Source organism: Chiroxiphia lanceolata, chromosome 1, assembly GCF_009829145.1.
Source record: "Chiroxiphia lanceolata isolate bChiLan1 chromosome 1, bChiLan1.pri, whole genome shotgun sequence".
NCBI lineage: Eukaryota > Metazoa > Chordata > Aves > Passeriformes > Pipridae > Chiroxiphia > Chiroxiphia lanceolata.
Genome location: NC_045637.1, coordinates 147223204 through 147241328, shown reverse-complemented (window position 1 = coordinate 147241328; position 18125 = coordinate 147223204). Strand labels below are relative to the sequence as shown.

The window sequence follows — 18125 nt, the reverse complement described above, 5'->3', positions numbered from 1 at the left end:
TTAGGAAACTCAAACAGTTAAGGGAGCGAGGCTACAATACAGGAACATGGAAAGAAAGGTTATACAAAGCTTTAACAGCAACCTATGAGCTATTTGAAATATCATAGCTTGCAAAAAAGTCACATTACAGTCAGTGCATAAAATCAGCTCTTACAGCACAGTCTATGATAAACACTCAAACAGATGGCTAAAAACTTTGGGGGTTAAGTCCATATGTGATAATAACTAAAATTACTGTTGCTATTTAATCTGAACAAAGATATCCATTAAAAAGTAAAAAAATCTGTTCCATTTCAGAAATGAACCTCTTTTAATGATTCATTTTCAGAACTTTTATCAAAATCCAGCAAGTAATTCAGATATGAACACGTTCAAATAGACATCTCCACTGTGCACACCTAAATCTCAAATGACCTATGTAGTCATTATAACGAAGGTAATTCAATGACAAATTCAAGATGACTTGCATAAAAGCTTCCATAGCAGCAGTCATTTTATCCAAACTTTGAGCTGAGTTGGGTATCTAGAATCAACTGCTTTTACAACTCCCAAATGAAAGATTAAAGATTACATACCCATGCCAAATCTCTTTACTGAATGTCTTTACACTTACACTAGACCTTACTCTTCTCTTAAATGCTGCAAGTTTTGCCAAATGTATGAAATGTTCTTTTAAATTGAGACCACTGAAATCTTGATTTTTCCAGCGAACAGTAATAGCATTCGAACAATGTTTTATCTCTCTGGTCCATTAGTTTGATGTGATGGATGACAAAATACAACATTTTTTTAAATTTACACAAAATAATTTATTAAAGTAACAGAATTCTACAAAGCAATCATGGTCTCAAAATATTATCTGAAAAGAGATAAGAAATATAACAAAAATCTACAGGAAGTAAAATAAGATGGGAAATACCCTTCCTTCACAGATTCTAGAACTGAAAAGCCTACATGTAATCTCGAGTTTGATTAATCATAAATTTTCCCAGATTCTAAGTACCCAATTATGTGATGCAATATTTTAAAATATATGTAGTAATTATTACAAGTAGAATTGTTTATCTGCATGAGCATCTGAACAGAACAGCGCATTCAATTTTAACTATCAACTTAGTCCAGAAGTGACATTTATTTTCCAACAAAAGTGATCAAAGACAAGGTATGTTCATATTAAAATAGACCACAATTTCTACATCTTCACTATTGGCCTTAAGGCTCACTCAAAACTGATCAAACAATTCAGTATGTCTGCATCCATTTTGGATACTTCGTAATAGAGCAGTCTGGTAGAACAGAGATTGGATAAAGGTCTTGAGCACTTATACCAGGAATCACATTTGGCATCCGGGATGTTCCAAAAACATCGAGAAGTAAAAAAAAAAAAATTCGAAAATTGAGTTCACTGCCCTTTCAAAAGGTGGGTCTTAATACTAAAATCTGATCTCATCTACCCCATGGAAAAGCCAAACTACTCTAAAGCAGCAACAATCACCTTTTTCCTGACATCTGAAAAAGATTATGGTTCTATCTTATCTGGAGTTACAGATGCTTCCAAGTTTAAACATGTAATGGTCATCTTATTTATCCTGAATGGGATTTATTGATAGCCACTACCACTGTTACTATCAAAGTTTCATGTAAAGTGCAAGTTCAATGTATCCAGGATACATAAAGTATCTGCTGGAGCCAAGAGAACTCTGCAAGTCAAGGGGACGCACCAGAATGATGGTACCCGGCATGCTAATGGAGAGAATCCTTGGTTTTGTTGGATTGCAGGAGACACAAACCTCACTGAAATCAGTTAACTTATTTTTTTAGAAGATACATATTAACAATGGCTAGATACTTAAAGGAAAATGGGGTGGCCTCCACACAAAAACCGGAAAGACAAGTGGAATTGCTAAAAGTTCTTCGGCCTGTAGACACCTGAAGTGGAGAGAGAAGAGAGGAGAGTGTTTTCCAGCCCAGAGTGACAAAAGGAGTTAAACACAGTAGCCCATCATCAAACTCCTTTAAAGTTGAATGCATTAGTTTGGTCATCCAAACTCGTAGCTGAAGGGCCCTGGACACACATCTGCAGTTTGGTCAATACGCGGCAAAGACGCGGCATCATCAACTCAGCACAGGCGACACCAAACAACATTTACACACCAGCAGGGCCTGGTCAGGGTGGTGTTTTCTGCCACAGTTCAGTCTAAGTAATATCTCCCCCCAGTACCTTCAGCCACGGAATACAGTTTTCGCTTCTCCACGTTGTTCTCTCAAATTAAAATTTTTCTTAGAAACTACTGCATGAAGGATCTGTTTTCCCTCTTAAATGAGCCCTAAAATCCCAACCTGAATGCAGCACTTCAGTTGAGTTTTCCCTAATTCCACCAAGAGCAAAAATGGCAACATCACTGCCTCCATGCCAGTTCCTGTCAATGCAACCAAGAATTACGTTTTCCTTCCAAACACAATTATGCCCCCGTGGCTTTACGTGACACGCCATCCATCAATGATTCATAGTCTTTCATATCCATATTTAATTCTTTTCATTTTCCAGACTTCAGATCACTTTCCAAGACCCTTTGCTTTCTGAGAACTGTCATCCGAAGGGAGTAGAATTCCCTCAAGTGTAATATCATTAAAAACAAAAGTGTAATCATTTGGATGATAAAGATTAATGGAAACGTGCTACAATTGGTCCCCAGACAGTCATTCCAGTTTAATCTATTTGATATTTATGATTTGAAATTAATTTTGATGTGCCTCCATTATAGTAATTTTTCACTGTAATTCTTTAGTTCACATATTAACACAACCGTTATCATTCTATTGTTCAAAAATTGCTTTGCCAAGTTCCATGCCTCACTGAAATACTTGGCTCTCCTAATTATAGTCAACTAAGTTGAATATTTTACGTTATTCTTTACCCATTTAAGACAGTTTTCTTAACATACTATTTAAATACTGACCATACTTGAATCCTCTCTGAGATGTTTGTAATTTTAACATTCACAAATGAAGCCTGTCTTCACAGGATCATCTGTTATTTAATCACCCTTCCCATTAGCAAGAAACCTGTGTTCCTTTTCCTTGTTATTTCTAGTGTACTTATTGAATCTTCTCTCCTTTTACCACCCCCCCCCCCAAAAAAACGCATTTTCCAAAAAATAAAATCTTGATTAAATAATTAAATTTAAACAAAAACAAACAAAACAAAACAAAAACCAACCCAAAGAGTTGGTCTTGGTACACGTAGCTTTTAAGGATACCTTTTTCCCCCATACAGTGGCTTGTGTAAGAGTGTGCAGCCGTATTTACACCTTCACATAAGCACACACATCCCAGAGCCAAATCCTCCCAAATTTATAATTTCAGTTTCACCGGAAACAAGGACTGCAAAGGAAATATATACTGTAATTACTCCATATTTAACAGTGTTTTCCTACCTTTTTTAAGCCAGCAAATCCTTCTGATTCCAGGAAGAAAAACGCAAAGGGCATCAACACAAACAAACATAGATTTGAAAAAAGAGAAGCAAGATTCCACAAACCTGCAACAGACAAGAAAAAGTTTACATTATATGTTTCTAAGGTTTAAAAGTTAAAGATATTACATTTTCCTCCCTTATATATAACAAAGTAGTATACATAAAAGTGCTAACAGAAGCCAGGTTTTTATGGATACAGTTATTGGCAGGTCATTGTTGAAAAACATCCATTTCTCTGTGTAATGATCTTCAAACAAAAACTGGATACCAACTTACACAGAAGCAAATGTCTGAAACCACAGACTACTTCCACAAAATCTCACTGAAGGCTCTTTAGAGAACTGTCTTCAAAGTTTTCAGGACAAAAGTATTTTACTATGATCAGTGAATCTCACAAGAATCAGTTCTGTGTAATCACTTCCTCCCATATTTTTTCCAAGAGAAACTCCAACAAACCATGGATTTTAACATGAGCAATACACAAATGCCATCGTCACCTCCAAACCAGAAGACAGCAACAACAGCCTTCCACTGGTTCAGTAGGCAAGAGGAGAGCAGTAGATGTTGTTTACCTCAACTTTAGTAAGGCTTTCACTCATCTCCTATAAATCCCCTCACAGTCTAATTAAAGAAGTAAGGTCTTGATAAGTGGACTCTGATCATCGGATCAGCTTCTGGGCTCCCAGGGTTGCGACCAGCAGGACAAAGTCAGGCTGGAAGCCAGTCACCAGTGCTATATAAACCTCAGGGAGTTCATGATGGGTTTAACATCTTCATCAGTGACCTGGGTGATGGCAGAGACCACATCCCCAGCAAGTCTGTTCAAGAGAGAAGAAGGGGAAGAGGAGTGTCCTCCCCTGCCACTACGATGAACCTCAACGGGCTGGACAAATGGACAGAGAGCAGAGAAGAGCAGACTCAGGGAGATTTTATCAATGTGTAAAAATATCTGATGAGGGAGGAGGAAAGGAAAACAGTCAGATCTTCACAGTGGTATCCAGTGAATGAAGAAGAGGTAATGAGCATGAACTGAAAAACTGGAAAATCTACTTCGTCATAAGAGGAAAGAAGAAAAACAAACAAACTAAAAATCCCAAATGTTTTCCACTGTGAGTGTACTCAAACACTGCAACAGGTTGCCCATAGGTTTTGTAACCTCCACCCTTCAACATATTCAAACCCAAATGGGCAGTGCCTTGAGCAGCCTTCTCTAACCAACCCTGCTTGGAGCAGGTTATTTCCAGAGCTCCTTCCAACCTCAACCATTCTCAACCACGGGAAAAATCAACAACTGCTTACAACTAGGACATCTGTAAGACACATGTGACATCTGCAGGAAGGGAATAGGTTTAGCAAACAGCCTGAAGTGACAGCTAATCTCCATTAGGGTATCTGCTCTATAAAGATTTTCTAAGCTGAACACTTTCTGAACAGCCAGTTTCTGGTGCCTAAACATAAACCCATCATCACTCATCCTATCAGAAGTTGTACAGGATGTGGTGTTTCTTCTTTATAAAAGCAGAAGTTTACCTGCAGTTTTGCAGCTAAGAGATCTAACTACTGTCACATGTTCTGCATCCTGAAAAAAACAGCTTTTACTTTGTAGAGAAAAACAGACTTAGTCCCTCACCTTCCCTAAAGCACACGTTTCCACAATTCTGTGGGATTATGTTGTATCACCTGAATATCACTGAAAAAAGAATATCCCCCATGATAAGAAAATTTGAACTAACAGCTTTGTTTGTTTCCTTTCTTCCCATGTAGAGGGTTTTTTTCCTTTTCTTCTTTGAAACTGTTCATTTTGGAAAGAATAGGTAAGGAAAGAGACATTTACTGGGTGTGTGGGGAATTCACTATTGAGAGAATTTCTGTACGTAGTTCCAAATGTAAAATACTTAGCAGTGATCTTCACCTATACCCTCCTAAAAAATGCTTTCACCATATACTTCCTTTCTCCTTAAATGACATTATTTAAATTTGAAGAAGAAATAAAAACGAGGGGAGAAGAGGGAGGCAGGGGACCAAAAGAACTACTACTTCAGCAATTGACAGCACCAAGACACCAGGAACTAAACTTAGCCAAACACACCACAGAAAAAAACCCGAGAAAATTCCAATAGATGCGTGAAATATAACACTCAATTGCTAAGGAAAACAGACTGCCTAAAGGTGGCTAAACTCCAGCTAACAAAGAAGGGGATTTTTCCTTTTGAATTTGCTTAGCCAGGAAGCTCCTGTTACCATTCGAGAAACATTCAGGCATAGCAACATCAGCAAGAATGTCATTAACAGCCCTTAGGAGGGGACATTAACTCAAGCAGTCTGCTTTTTTTTTTCCTCCCTAACAAGTAAGACACCAGAGTTAGAGTAGAAATACTACTAGATGGGGGTGGGAGTCTTATTTCAGCAGTTTTCTCTAACTGAAGACAGACAGTGCATTCAGTCACCTAATGCAAAGCTGAATACCTGCTTGTCCTAATTTCAGCAGCTCTATTACACATGTATCTTACAATACAAAACAGTGCTTAGGTGCTGCACAGCATGTAGAGCATTTTAAGGAAGAGAAGAGTGGTGCATATCCAGCGTGATTTCTAAGAAGTTAAAATCCACAAATTTACACATTACCAGTTGATACCAACCACATTTACAGAATACTGAATTGCAGAGCTACAATATGCACATGAAGTTGAGAGGGAAGGACAATGATGTTCTGCTGCTGACAGACAAAAGCACGTTCCTCAAAGTAAGGAACATACAGAGCCCTCCATATTTCTTATCCTAATTTGATAGTTCAGAAATCAAATTAAAATAGACCCAGAAAAAGAATTATTTCCTACTACACTGACTGCATCATAAAACTGCAAGAGACTTGCAGACATCAACATACAAAAAAGCTTCAAGCTGTCTATTAGAATATTTTATTTTTTTTCCTTTGCATTTGTAGTGACTTAAGAATGTCCCCCATAAAACATGTTAATAAAACACAGAAATTAAAAATCTCTCAGTCTTTGACAAACAGATCACACCCTGAGCAATTTCTCATTCTTCTTATTCATGGCAGTTTCATTACGTTTTACCCCCACCTGGTGGTTGTACCCAACAGCAGCACAGGGGAACACCAGCTGCCAGAACTAGTTCTGGGTTTAGTTCAGCATGTATTAATTAGGCAAGAGTGCTCATAATGGATCCAGGCCTTAGAAGTTTTTTCTGCCTTTCTGCCTAGTTTCAAAAATTTGAGGCATACATTTTCTACTTTTCTATATGCCACAAATAAAGCAACTATGTGAAGTATAAAATTCCTTAAGTGTCAGGTTCAAGAACCTCAGATTATAGTTGTAATTGATAAATCTAGAAAAAAATGAAGTGTTTTCAAGCAATACAAATTCTTCCATTTGATAACACTTGCAAAGCAGTACACAAGCCGTACACGAAGGTTGTGCTGGACAGAGACATAACTTTGGCTGGGCTTCAGTGCTTGTGATGGCACTACGAGCTCTCACAGCTCGCACAGGTATTTGTCGCTGACCTCGCCGGGGTCCTGCCAGACACGAACAGCGTTCAGAGTCGGGAAAAGCGGGTGTGCAAACCCGGCGAGTGCCACAAGAGGGAGCCCTTCCCCCAGGGAAACAAACGTTCCGCACACAGATCCAAAACCTCCTGATGCTCCTGGAGTTCTTCACACCAATTTAACTCACACCAGGTTTACCACAGTCATACCTGCCCCTACGGTAAGCTTTGCAATACACACACCTGGAAGCACCAAGATGCTGAATTTACTTTCCTGCTAGCCACTGCTATTGGACTTACAGAATACAAATTACACTGTGCAGGCATAAAGTGGTGCTTTCCAAAGATTACCACATTAAAATCAAAGGAAGATGGTCACTGGAAAATTCAAAAGCCTTCTTATTTGACAGCTACTTACTCCAGCAGCTTTCTTGTTAACCCAAGTTTTCTGCTGTAGCATAGCAATTCTGACAAAGGGAAAAATTCTGAATTAGCTATTATATCATTTTCAGTCTCTGAAATATTTTACTGTCCTTTTTCCAAAGACAATTCAGACACAGAGGGAAGGACTTATTTTATTTTTTAATTATGTTTGGGAGTAAAGCATGTAAAGGTCTGAGCAGCCAAAGCCACGTGAAAAATGAGAATTAGCTGGGGGTTTTTTTCCTCCCATAGAGGAGACATAACAAATTAATAATCCCCCACGATGTGTGACAAAACAAATCATAGAATAACTCAACTAGAAAGAACCTCTAAAGTCACATAGTCTAATCTGCCTTTAAAAAAACCTAAACAGCAGGTGCAATCAGGTTGCTCAGGGCTTTAACCAGCTGAGTTTTAGAAAACTTTCAAGATCTCCCAGTGTCTCTGGACAACCTTTTCCACTGTCCAATCATCCCCAATGTGAAGAATTATTCCTTTATGTTCTGCAAACACCACTTCTGGCCTCTCATTTCACAAAAAAGCAAACAAACAAACAAACAAAACCACCCAAAACTCATCCTTGCAAGAGAGGGATCTGGAAATTCATGAATTTTCTAGTTGTGTTATTAGACATTTAGCAAAAGTATACATTTTTTCAGAGAAATATCCACTCAAGTCAAATTACTCTCTCTTCACGAGAGCTAAAAGGACACCACAGTTAACTTGTAAATTATTTGTCCCATATTAAATAGTTTCACATAGTAAACCTACTTTCTCCAGCCAAATCTACCAAAGAACATCCTGTTTTCACCAGTTACTATTTTACTGCACGTCTTTACCACATGATACGCTTATATTCATAGCAAGTTTCTTAAAACATGTTTTTTTATATTGAGAATAAATTTAATAGCTATCATCTTAAAGAGAAAGGAACATGAATCTTGCATTAACACACAGGAAGAAGCTTGAATAGCATGTTTCAAGTTAGCTTCTAGTAGCTCTTATTTACATTAATATTCAAAGCAGTGAATATTTTGGTTTAATTCCATCAAGTTTGCCTAATTCTTAAAAAAAAAACAACCAACAGAACAGTTAAGACAGATTTTGTGAAATATCACACAGCAGCAAAAACAATGAGCCAACAGAACATTAACAATTCAATTAGCATATTAAATGAAAATGGAGTTATCAGTTTGAAAATAAGAACACATCTGTGCAAGTATAATGAAGACATTCATTTTAATTACATTATGCCGAGTACTAACCATGAATTAGTGAGCCATTTAACCACTGAATATAGTAGTTTTGTGGAAAAGAAAGCAGGATCTCATTGCTGATTATTGAGAAAGGTAGAAGCAGGACTGCACCAGCTGAAACTGCTAGAGTGAAGGTGCTCAAGAACAGCCTGAAATTTAAAGAAATGTACCACTGTTACCACCAACATGCTCTGAACAGGGGGGAAAAAAAACTAGTTAGCTTAGCCTACCTGTCAATCTGTGTCTGAAGGCAACACATTCTTACACTGTAAACGGGTAGGAAAAACTGGGATTTCCACAACATTTCACTTCCAAAAACCAAATTTAAGTTATCAAATAGTTTACAGAATCCAGTAAAAGTTTTTACCAACTACCACGATTATTCTCTTGGGACTTGCATGCATTCAATTCCAATGTGATATAAAGGTTATATTACTGGAGTTCATGAAATATCTTTTCATAAGTCTCCTCTTTTAGTTTTCATTTCCCACATACACATATATGCAAGAAAATAAAAAATCCATTTCTATATTCTTAGTACAATTTTTAAAAGCAGAGCAGCTTTCTAATGTCTAAAGAGTACAACTATACATAAATATTTTAACACCAAATTTTAAAAAATTTGCTTTTCTTTCACAAAGTAGTTATTTGAGTTATCATCTCATAGCTGTAAAGTCAATACTCAGAAATTGTCAGAATTATTTCAAATATTTAAGCTTATTCTTTGCAGATCTCAAATACAACTTACAGCAAATGCCATCTTGTGGCATTAAAAAGAACTGCGTTCTTAGAAAAAAACAAAACAAAACAAAAACATTCTTACAGAACAAATACAATGCTACAATAAAATTAGAAATAATTCTAAAAATAGCATGACAAAAAATATGATCTTAAATAGATCATCACAACAGGAGCATCAGTAACTTGCTTACAGAAACTTTTCCTTAACAGTCTACGAATCCATTTTTCATTTACACAATACTTAATCAGGAGAAGAGAGTCTGAGTGACTAATTTTATTTTTAAAAATATTCTTATGCTATTGTTGGTGGTTTCTGAGACTTTTTTTTTCATTGATTTAAGGATGTTTAAGTATTCTAAGACAGAATTGTGAAACCTAACACACCACAGAAAGGTGCTACAGCAGTTTGGCTTTGTTTTCTCTACACACACCCCTCTTAAGTCCTGAAAATTACGCCACGTGAAGAAAAATCTGTGTACAGATGCTTGAGAGTTATTGCTTTTTGAAAAACAACATGCACACTCCTAAGGAACAAGAAAGCTTATGCTGAAAGAAAAACAGCATTTTGTATTTATAACAACACTTTTGACAAAATGCTATTACTCTGATGGAAGTGCTAAGCTTGTCTTAAATTGTTCTTCATGCAAACACAGTGTATGTTTGTTGTATTTTAAAGCTAAATTAGAAAACAAACGCAGGGGGTTAACAGTTAACAAGACAAATTTTACCCTTTGAATAATGAAAAATGCAGAACCACAGGTGGACCACAGGTGCTATAAAAATAATTCAATCTAGAAGAGCCATCACTGTAGTCTTAAAAGCACAGGAGAGATGTTCTTGGACTTGAGAGGGAAGAGCTTCATGGCATTTAAAAATATGTATTGTTCTCTAGATCTGAAGTAGACCTTGTGGCAAATAAATGTTTTGAATTCATAAAAAGCATCAGTATCACACTACTGGGAGAAGTGCACCTAAGATTTACATCTCCTTTGTACATCTGTTTTACATCTTGTGCTTGCCACCACTGCACACCTAAAAGTGAACAGCTTGCAATGTACTCGGCACCTTCCCAGGGTACAAGACAAATCAATAAAGTACTCAAAGAGCTCTCCTTCCAAGAGGATGACAGTACCACCAGGGAAGAGCTAAGAACATTGTCATAAGCAAGTAGCAGGTTCACACAGTTCAGCAAATCATGTAATTGAGATGGCAGCAACAGCTCACGGATGTTCTGTAAATCCTGAGCAATATTTAAATAGGAGATATTAATATCCAGCTTCATAAAGGAACAGGATGAAGACAGAGTTGCTGGCAAACAAGCAGGTCTGGCAAATGTTTGTCTTCCACTTGTTATTCTTTTTTAAGCTTTTTTACAATGATCAGATACAGATGTTTACTTCAGAGGGAGCTAACTTTCTTCCAAGGATCCACTGCCTCCCTTGACAGGGCTTCCATCGACTACAGGGGGAACTTTAAATACCTGCATTTTAGAGATCTAAACTTAGGTGCAGGTCTTGCACTGAGTTCTACCTCTTGCATCAGGTCCTCACACAATATTCTGGCTAATGCAATGTTCATGCCTACCAGGAAAACCACAGGTGGAAAAAGCCCTAGACCAAACTTCAATAGCACAAGGTACCACGTAACCAAATCTTTGTCCTCTGTCCTCCAGCAATCTATTTGCTGTCACATCTAAAAAGGGTTGTTATTTATCTGAAAGCACATAAGATTCTTATCATAACAATATATTCAGGAAAAAAAGTTCTGCACAGAAGAGCTATACATACGATATTCTGTTAACAATGGCATCTTCATCCTCTTGCTCATCTGAAAATTAAATTACAGCAGGTTATATTCAATACTTACATGCCTTTCCTCAGGCTAAAATGTATATACATAGGAATAATTTTAATTTGCAATTAAAATTTAGACATACAATTTATTAGCATCAATATTTTAAGAAGGTTCCTTCCAAAAATGAATACTCTTGCCTTTTTTTTTTTTCCCTTAGCTGAACTCTCTTCAATCAATGCAACAACAAAGTTATTTCAGTTGACTTAAATATGCAGATCGAAATTTCTTGGAAACACCTTCCAGAGGGCTCTGTGGCAAACACACCTTCAGACTACTACTGCCATGGCTGCTGCTAGAAACTGTCACTTTGGGCATCTCTGAAACCAGGGAGAGCAGGCAAACTATAGTAAAGTCTTAGGGTCCAAGCTAACTGCTGCTGGAAATCCCTAAAGAGATGTTTCATTTTCAGTATTAATGTCTTCTCATAACAAGAAAGCATTCCAAGAGTAGTAGTGATGACTACTCAGTTGCTTCCCCTTACTTATCCCTCCTCCCAGCTCCTGGGGTTTGTGACAACAAGGAAGGGTCTTGTTATTCTTGCTATTTGTTTTGGATTTAAGGTATCATGGCTTCCTTTCTGGTATTTCACATTTTAGACAATTTTTGTTTATTTATTCCTCGCTTAATACTACAACTATTTGAAATAATAACATCTAACTCAGAGATCAATCACTAACACATCCTTCATTTATTCTTTACAATCTTCTCTACATCAGTACACAAATGTAAGCATTTTTAAATTTGAAATCATTTTACATTCAGCTTTCTTGCATTTGTCATATGTTATTTCCATAAGAGGTAAATCAAATCTATTTTAAAATCTAAGCATAAATAAAGTCAGGTGTTTTATGTACTTAAGAGTCATGCACACACTTGAAATAAACATGTAACCACTAACATCATGCTATTTTGAAATTCTTCTGTGAAAGTACATGGGGTTGTTGGGTTTTTTTTGATGGGAAGTTCAAAGTATTTTGAGAGACTAAGGCAAGGTCTCTTATGAATCATTTTGGCTAAAGAGCTTTTTGGATAAAGAATGAACAATTTGTCCTTAAAGAGTTCCAGTTGTGTTAACTCTTCAAAAATGTCTCATCAGGAAGATCCTACAAGGTTTGTCTACTTAAATACTCACAGAGCTTTCACAAAGACAGCAGCAGAGCAGTTCCTCTTCCGAGCCAAGACTAAGTGCCAGAAAAAGGTAGTAAAAGTGTCTTTGCATCCAACAGTATTTGCCAAACGAGTTTCCCCTTCCTGTTTTTCTGTATCTCCAAATAACAGCTTTGTAGTATCCAAAATACATATTAGGATCAGAGGATAATGTCAGTCTCACCTCCTACGTTTAAAGAGATGCACCTTTTTTTTAAGGTATTAAATTTCATGAAGCATTTACTTTTTAAAATGTGATTCCTTCTATGAAAGCAGCTCTATCATAACACAGGTCACCATAGCTGAATAAACAGTTTCCATTAAAGCTCAAAGTGCCAAGATCATCATGCACAAGAATTGTTTCTACAGCATGACTGACTATTAGCAAGCACCAAGGTCCCAGATAAGCTGCCAAGAGTCAAAGATTCTGACATTTTATACAGATTTTTATGCTACTGTCTTTAGAAAAAAATATAGACGAAAATGGTGGGGCTTCCTACAGCCCAGTTTCAGACAGATAATGTTTCTAAAGGAAAAAAAATGATAGTATTATCTCAAGAAATAAGACTTCAGTGGAAGTCATAAGGAACAGGTTAAGATCACTAAAATAACTTTACCTGAGCAAAGCAGGACTTTTAGAAGAAATACAGCACTTTCCTTCTGTATCAATGGTAACATTTTACTTTATCAGCTAAAGCTGTAAACTTGATTTTGGTGCTAAAACAGAGCTGAAGATACTTATTCTGGAAAAGCTGATGTGAAAGGAGAGCAACAGGATGTAAAGGCAAGGGAGGTAGAAGCATCTACTTGACATTAATCCCTTTTCTCCCTCTCAAAAAAGTTAAAATTTAGGCTGCCACAGCGCAACAACAGAACCAGTGACTGTGGCCCTCCCACTCAGTCATAGACTGAGAACATCACTGATCCCTGTCTGAGACACTTCAGTGCTCTCCCTGCCTTGCCTGGTGATCCCACATGGCACAGTGAAGGACCTGAGGAGTGCCAGAGTAGGCACAAGGGAGGATCTGGGAACTCATGGCTCAGGGACAGAGGAAGCAGAGAGAGGACAAGACAGCAGCATAGACAGCAGCATAGACAATCAGGTCAGTCCAGGCTGCCCCAGACCAGCAGCCTGGCAAACACTTTTAGTCAAGGATCTTGTTCTTCTGCTTTCTTTTTTCAGAGAGAAGACAAATCACCTATTCACTTCAAAAATAGAATTATTTTTGGATATGTTAAAAATTCTGTGCTTACCTGCTTTCCTTTTGTATCTTGTGATTATGAAGTAGGAAACTATGTAGAGAACAGCAAACAGGAGAAAACAGATCTGGAAAAGAAAAAAAACACTGCGTCTATTAGGTTGTGAAGAAATGTCTGGATTTTAATAAACAGAAAATCCAGTCTCAACAATTTAAAACTGAATTCAGACCAACAAAAGTGTATTCTAGGTAAATTTCAAGACTCTTACATTTTATATCTTATTAATAGAAAGCTAAACTCATAAGAACAGTTTAATTAGAATAACAGGTACTGGGCAATTATATGGCCAGCAAGTTTTACTCTAAAATTAAGAAAAAAGCCTTATTTATAGTGTAATTTTTTTTGTCTGGGGGAGGGGTGGGTGGAGTGGGTTGTTTTTTGAAGTTTGAATCCACTTGAGTTGTGAAAGTTATCAGACTTATATGCCCTTCACATGTAACCTATTGTTATCTTATACAAGGGGCTCTCTGAAGATCTATTTTGGAGTAAGCTGTAAAGCTGTGGAAAGAAAGAAACATGTTTTCTACTTCCATCAAACTAATTCCAGGTGACAACACTCACTCCAGAGAGACTCTCATGTGCCTACACTGGATGTCCAAGCTCAAGCTCATCAAACATGATGTTTGCTTCACAGTCAGAAGCCAGGGGCACAATCTCCCTCTTCATATGGTTGGGGGCTTATTTAGGTCAGATGTACCTTGAGCCCAGAGTGACTTGCATCAAGTTGTTTCTAAGACGTAGCACCGGAATTTCAACACAAAAAGGTAAGATCAAATCACCTACAAATATGTCAGAAATCTTGGAGGAAAGGAATCGAACAGCAGGACAGTTTTAACCCTCCAAGTCTTTGTGGGGTTAAAAAAAACCAAACAAACAAAAAACCAAAACAGCACATTTTATTTGCTTCTGAATGAGGCATCAGTGGCTCAACACTGTTTCCTTCATCGTGGGTGTTGATACTATTAAAAAGGTGACTCAGTCAGAAATGCAGCAAGAAGGAAGCATCTTCTGTGCAGCAAAATAATTTCACTGGGCAATAGCTGATCTATTTATTTAATCAATCATTTGTAGATTTGTTGCCTTGAAAAACTCCCTGTCTTAAAAAACTCAGGAGCAGAAAAGTTACCCTAAGACAAAGGAAAAAGTGAAAGAGAAGGTAGTGATGATAACCCTGGAAAATTTGCATCTAAGTAAGCATATTGCATCCAAGTCAGCAGAATCAGAGGGAGAAAGAATGCATTATTCAGGAAGGACAGCCTTTTTATAAACTACTGATAAAAATAAACTGAGAAAGTTATTTCCCTTGTGTAGTCAGACATTTCAGATTTAAAAAACCAAAGTATATCCAAGTATCTGAGCAAGGCATTTGGGTGCCTGGAACTGCCCTACAGGTGCCTCCCAGAAGTAGGACAGTGCTGTAGGTCTGAAAGTGGCAACCAAGCTCATTCTCTGTGCAGGCAATACACAGCAGCAACACCCAAAATACAGATGCTGAAAATTAGATTCCATGACTAGATCTCCGAACTCAAAATATTTAATCTGAATAGAGCTCACCACTCCAACTCTCCTCAGGAAGCTTCGAAGAGGAAAAGGTTTTGATAAAGAATTCAATTCTTTAAATAAATAATTCTAATTATAAACAATATTATTAAGATTTAATAAAAGAAGTTGGTACATTTTTGAATCAGGAAGAACAAAAGAAACTGAGAACAGCCTTGGTTTTTCAGTACTCTGACCCAGCTTATCCTGTCAGTATCAGAAAATGCAATGGCAGTGCTGAAAGAGAATCCTTCTCCAAGCTTCCAGTTCCTCTGAAAACTAGACCAAGGCTACAGACAGAGACATCTAATTTTAGGCACCCACTTTTTAAAATCGGGTATCACGTACACAGGGTCAGCAAATTCTTTAAAAATCTGTCAGATCCAAATAACACTGTACTGACGTAAAAGAAAGATGTAGCTAAGTTCATTTTTGGTTTAATTTTATTTAAAACAAGAATAAAAGTTACTGCAATCTTGTTTGTACCTTCAAATAAAACAAATGACCTTTATTCTATCTGTGATAGCGAGGTTACAATGAAAATGTGAGTCTGTGCTTAAAAGGTACCACTGAGATAAAGGAGATGTTTTGAAGGGCACAGCAGATAAAAGCTGTCCAGTAACACAAACTAACAAATGCTGCATTTCTGGTTTTAAATAACAGCTACTTTGCAACTCAACAGTAAGGGGTAAGTATGTATCTCGGTGTAATCATACCCCTACTTCTGTCAGAATTGAGAACAACTTTGTACATGTTTGATAAAGTTGTTTATTATTGAGAATTCACATAATTTTAAAATGAGGGGCAAGAAAACACGTAAATTCTGATAAATGAAAGCTGTAGGATCTTAGCAAAAGAGAACTCATAAACTCATACTGACCAAAACAAGTCAAGCAGCAAACTCAGAAATATTACTGCAGTCTCAACTTATACTCGGTGAAACCTCTGATCCTGAACTGTTTCTAACCATGCATTCTGAACAGCTTTCTAAAGGGAATAGCTAAAGTCAGCATCCTAACTATTTATAGAGTGGAACTCAGTTAAGCTGGGGAAAAGGAATGTGTTGCCCATGATAGCTGAAGAATAGGCTCCACTGTCCTGACATGCTGCAATCCTGGGTTCTTATTCCTCATGCTGCTGTTTGTTTCAGGATATTTTGTACTGGGAAAAAAGAAAACCAGCTTTGTTTGTACTTGCTCAGCTTCAGTTCATGTTTCTCATATGAGTGACTGGGTTTGTGTGCAGCACTCCAGGTAATGGAACAGCATTAAGTCCTTCTTGCTGTGCTGAAAGTGCTTCCCCATATTCACCTGAGAATCACAACTCAGCATTATCCTCTGATTCACTGGATCCATCCACACGGTCTTTTCCAACCACTTCCAGCAGAGCAGCTCTCAAGTTACAGTAGAAATGTGGATTTAGAGTTCAACTTCATCACCACATCTTTTTAAAAATAAATAAATAAATAAAAAACACACACACCTTAATGTCACACTACATCTATGGCTTTGGGGTAATTGAGTCCTTTCTAACCATGTTCTAACCCTTTTTTGTGTTGACCACATCTCCTGAAGAACTAGGTTTATGCTAACAACAGAGTGGTTTACTTCATTTTCACCCAAGTTGAGTAAGATTGCTCTTAATGCTGATACCTTGATGCTTTTTTTTCCTCCCAAAACACACCACCTTTTGTCATGTACAATACAGCCAGTTTCTCAGTTACTTTACAGCTCTTCCACTAAGGAACACTGACCCTAGTTTAAGAAATACCTTACAATGCATTTCCTGGGTACAGCCCTTGGCATCCACAAAAGGAACACTCTAACAATAGCCACGTGGCTTCAGAAAACACAGTTCTTAACAAGTCCTGATTTGACCTTCCCAAAAAACCCCTGGAAGAGAGCTAATTCTCATATGCATATGTTCATAGTACCCTAAATCATCTGTCAGCTTTCATTTCTAATCACTCATTAAAAAGCACGGGTAGTCATACTGAAATAGGGCACTACTCAAAACAGAACACCATAAAAAAAAAATACATCGATATCTTCAGTGGAAAAAAAAAGCCTTTATTCTTTAAATTCCATCTTTTCTTCAGAAAACTAGCATATGTGACTGTATTGGAGCCAACACTGAAATATAATGCTAAATCTAAATCATTTTGCAAGCTGTTTCCAACCAAAAAGCAGATTCATGCCATCATCTCTACAGTAAGAACAGACAAAAGTTAAGGATACTAAAATACAGCAAATCTAGGACAAGCTACATTCCTCAGATCCCCAAGTTCTCAGCAAGGAGTTTTTCACTGGAGCTCAAATGAAGCTCTTTAAGGTTTGATTTGCAGAGACAGTAAAGACACTGTGCAAAGACTGTACTCAAATATGATGAGTAAGGATTTCTGACAGCCCCCGATAGTGTTAACTGAAAAAAAAAATGAGAAAAAAAACACACTTCACAAGAAATAATACCTTCCAATATTAAAATTTATTTCCTTAAATTCATTCCAACTTTGAGAGACAAAGTAGTTGTGGATCTGTTGCCACAGTTAGACTGGGAGCTACTTTAAATGTAACTATGGCACGTTCTCACCTTGTGGGGAAATACAACTCAGTCCGTGTTTGACAAGATGGATCAGAACACAAAGGAAATTAAGAAGAGTCCAAGAAATGTATACAGTTATAGCCAAACAGTCAAGCAAAGTAATTCTTAATCATTTTTAATGTTTGTGTGTCCCCTCCACACCACTCAGTAACTGAAAACAAAACACATGGATTCTATGTCACATAGAGGGGCTCCCTTTTAACAGGGGGCACATTAAGGAGTCTTCAAACCTCACGCACCTAATTCATCCACATCTCTCCCCATGGACCAAATACAACCTCTGGTGGGACAAGTAAAAGAAACCTGTCTTCCCCTGGAAG

At 37.3% G+C, this 18125-nt stretch overlaps 1 protein-coding gene across 2 annotated transcripts in view; it reads right to left on the bottom strand.

The window, feature by feature from the left end:
• LMBR1 (limb development membrane protein 1) overlaps window positions 1-18125 on the bottom strand; it is a 68303-nt gene that overhangs the window by 38899 nt on the left and 11279 nt on the right. The window contains exons 2-5 of one of the 2 annotated variants that reach the window (XM_032688286.1): window positions 13660-13732; window positions 11193-11232; window positions 8674-8813; window positions 3438-3541 (exon numbers count right to left, since the gene is read on the bottom strand). In XM_032688286.1, coding sequence (XP_032544177.1) covers window positions 3438-3541; window positions 8674-8813; window positions 11193-11232; window positions 13660-13732 — 357 coding nt within the window. The remainder of the gene's footprint in view (window positions 1-3437; window positions 3542-8673; window positions 8814-11192; window positions 11233-13659; window positions 13733-18125) is intronic. The other variant, XM_032688293.1, reaches the window with a different exon arrangement.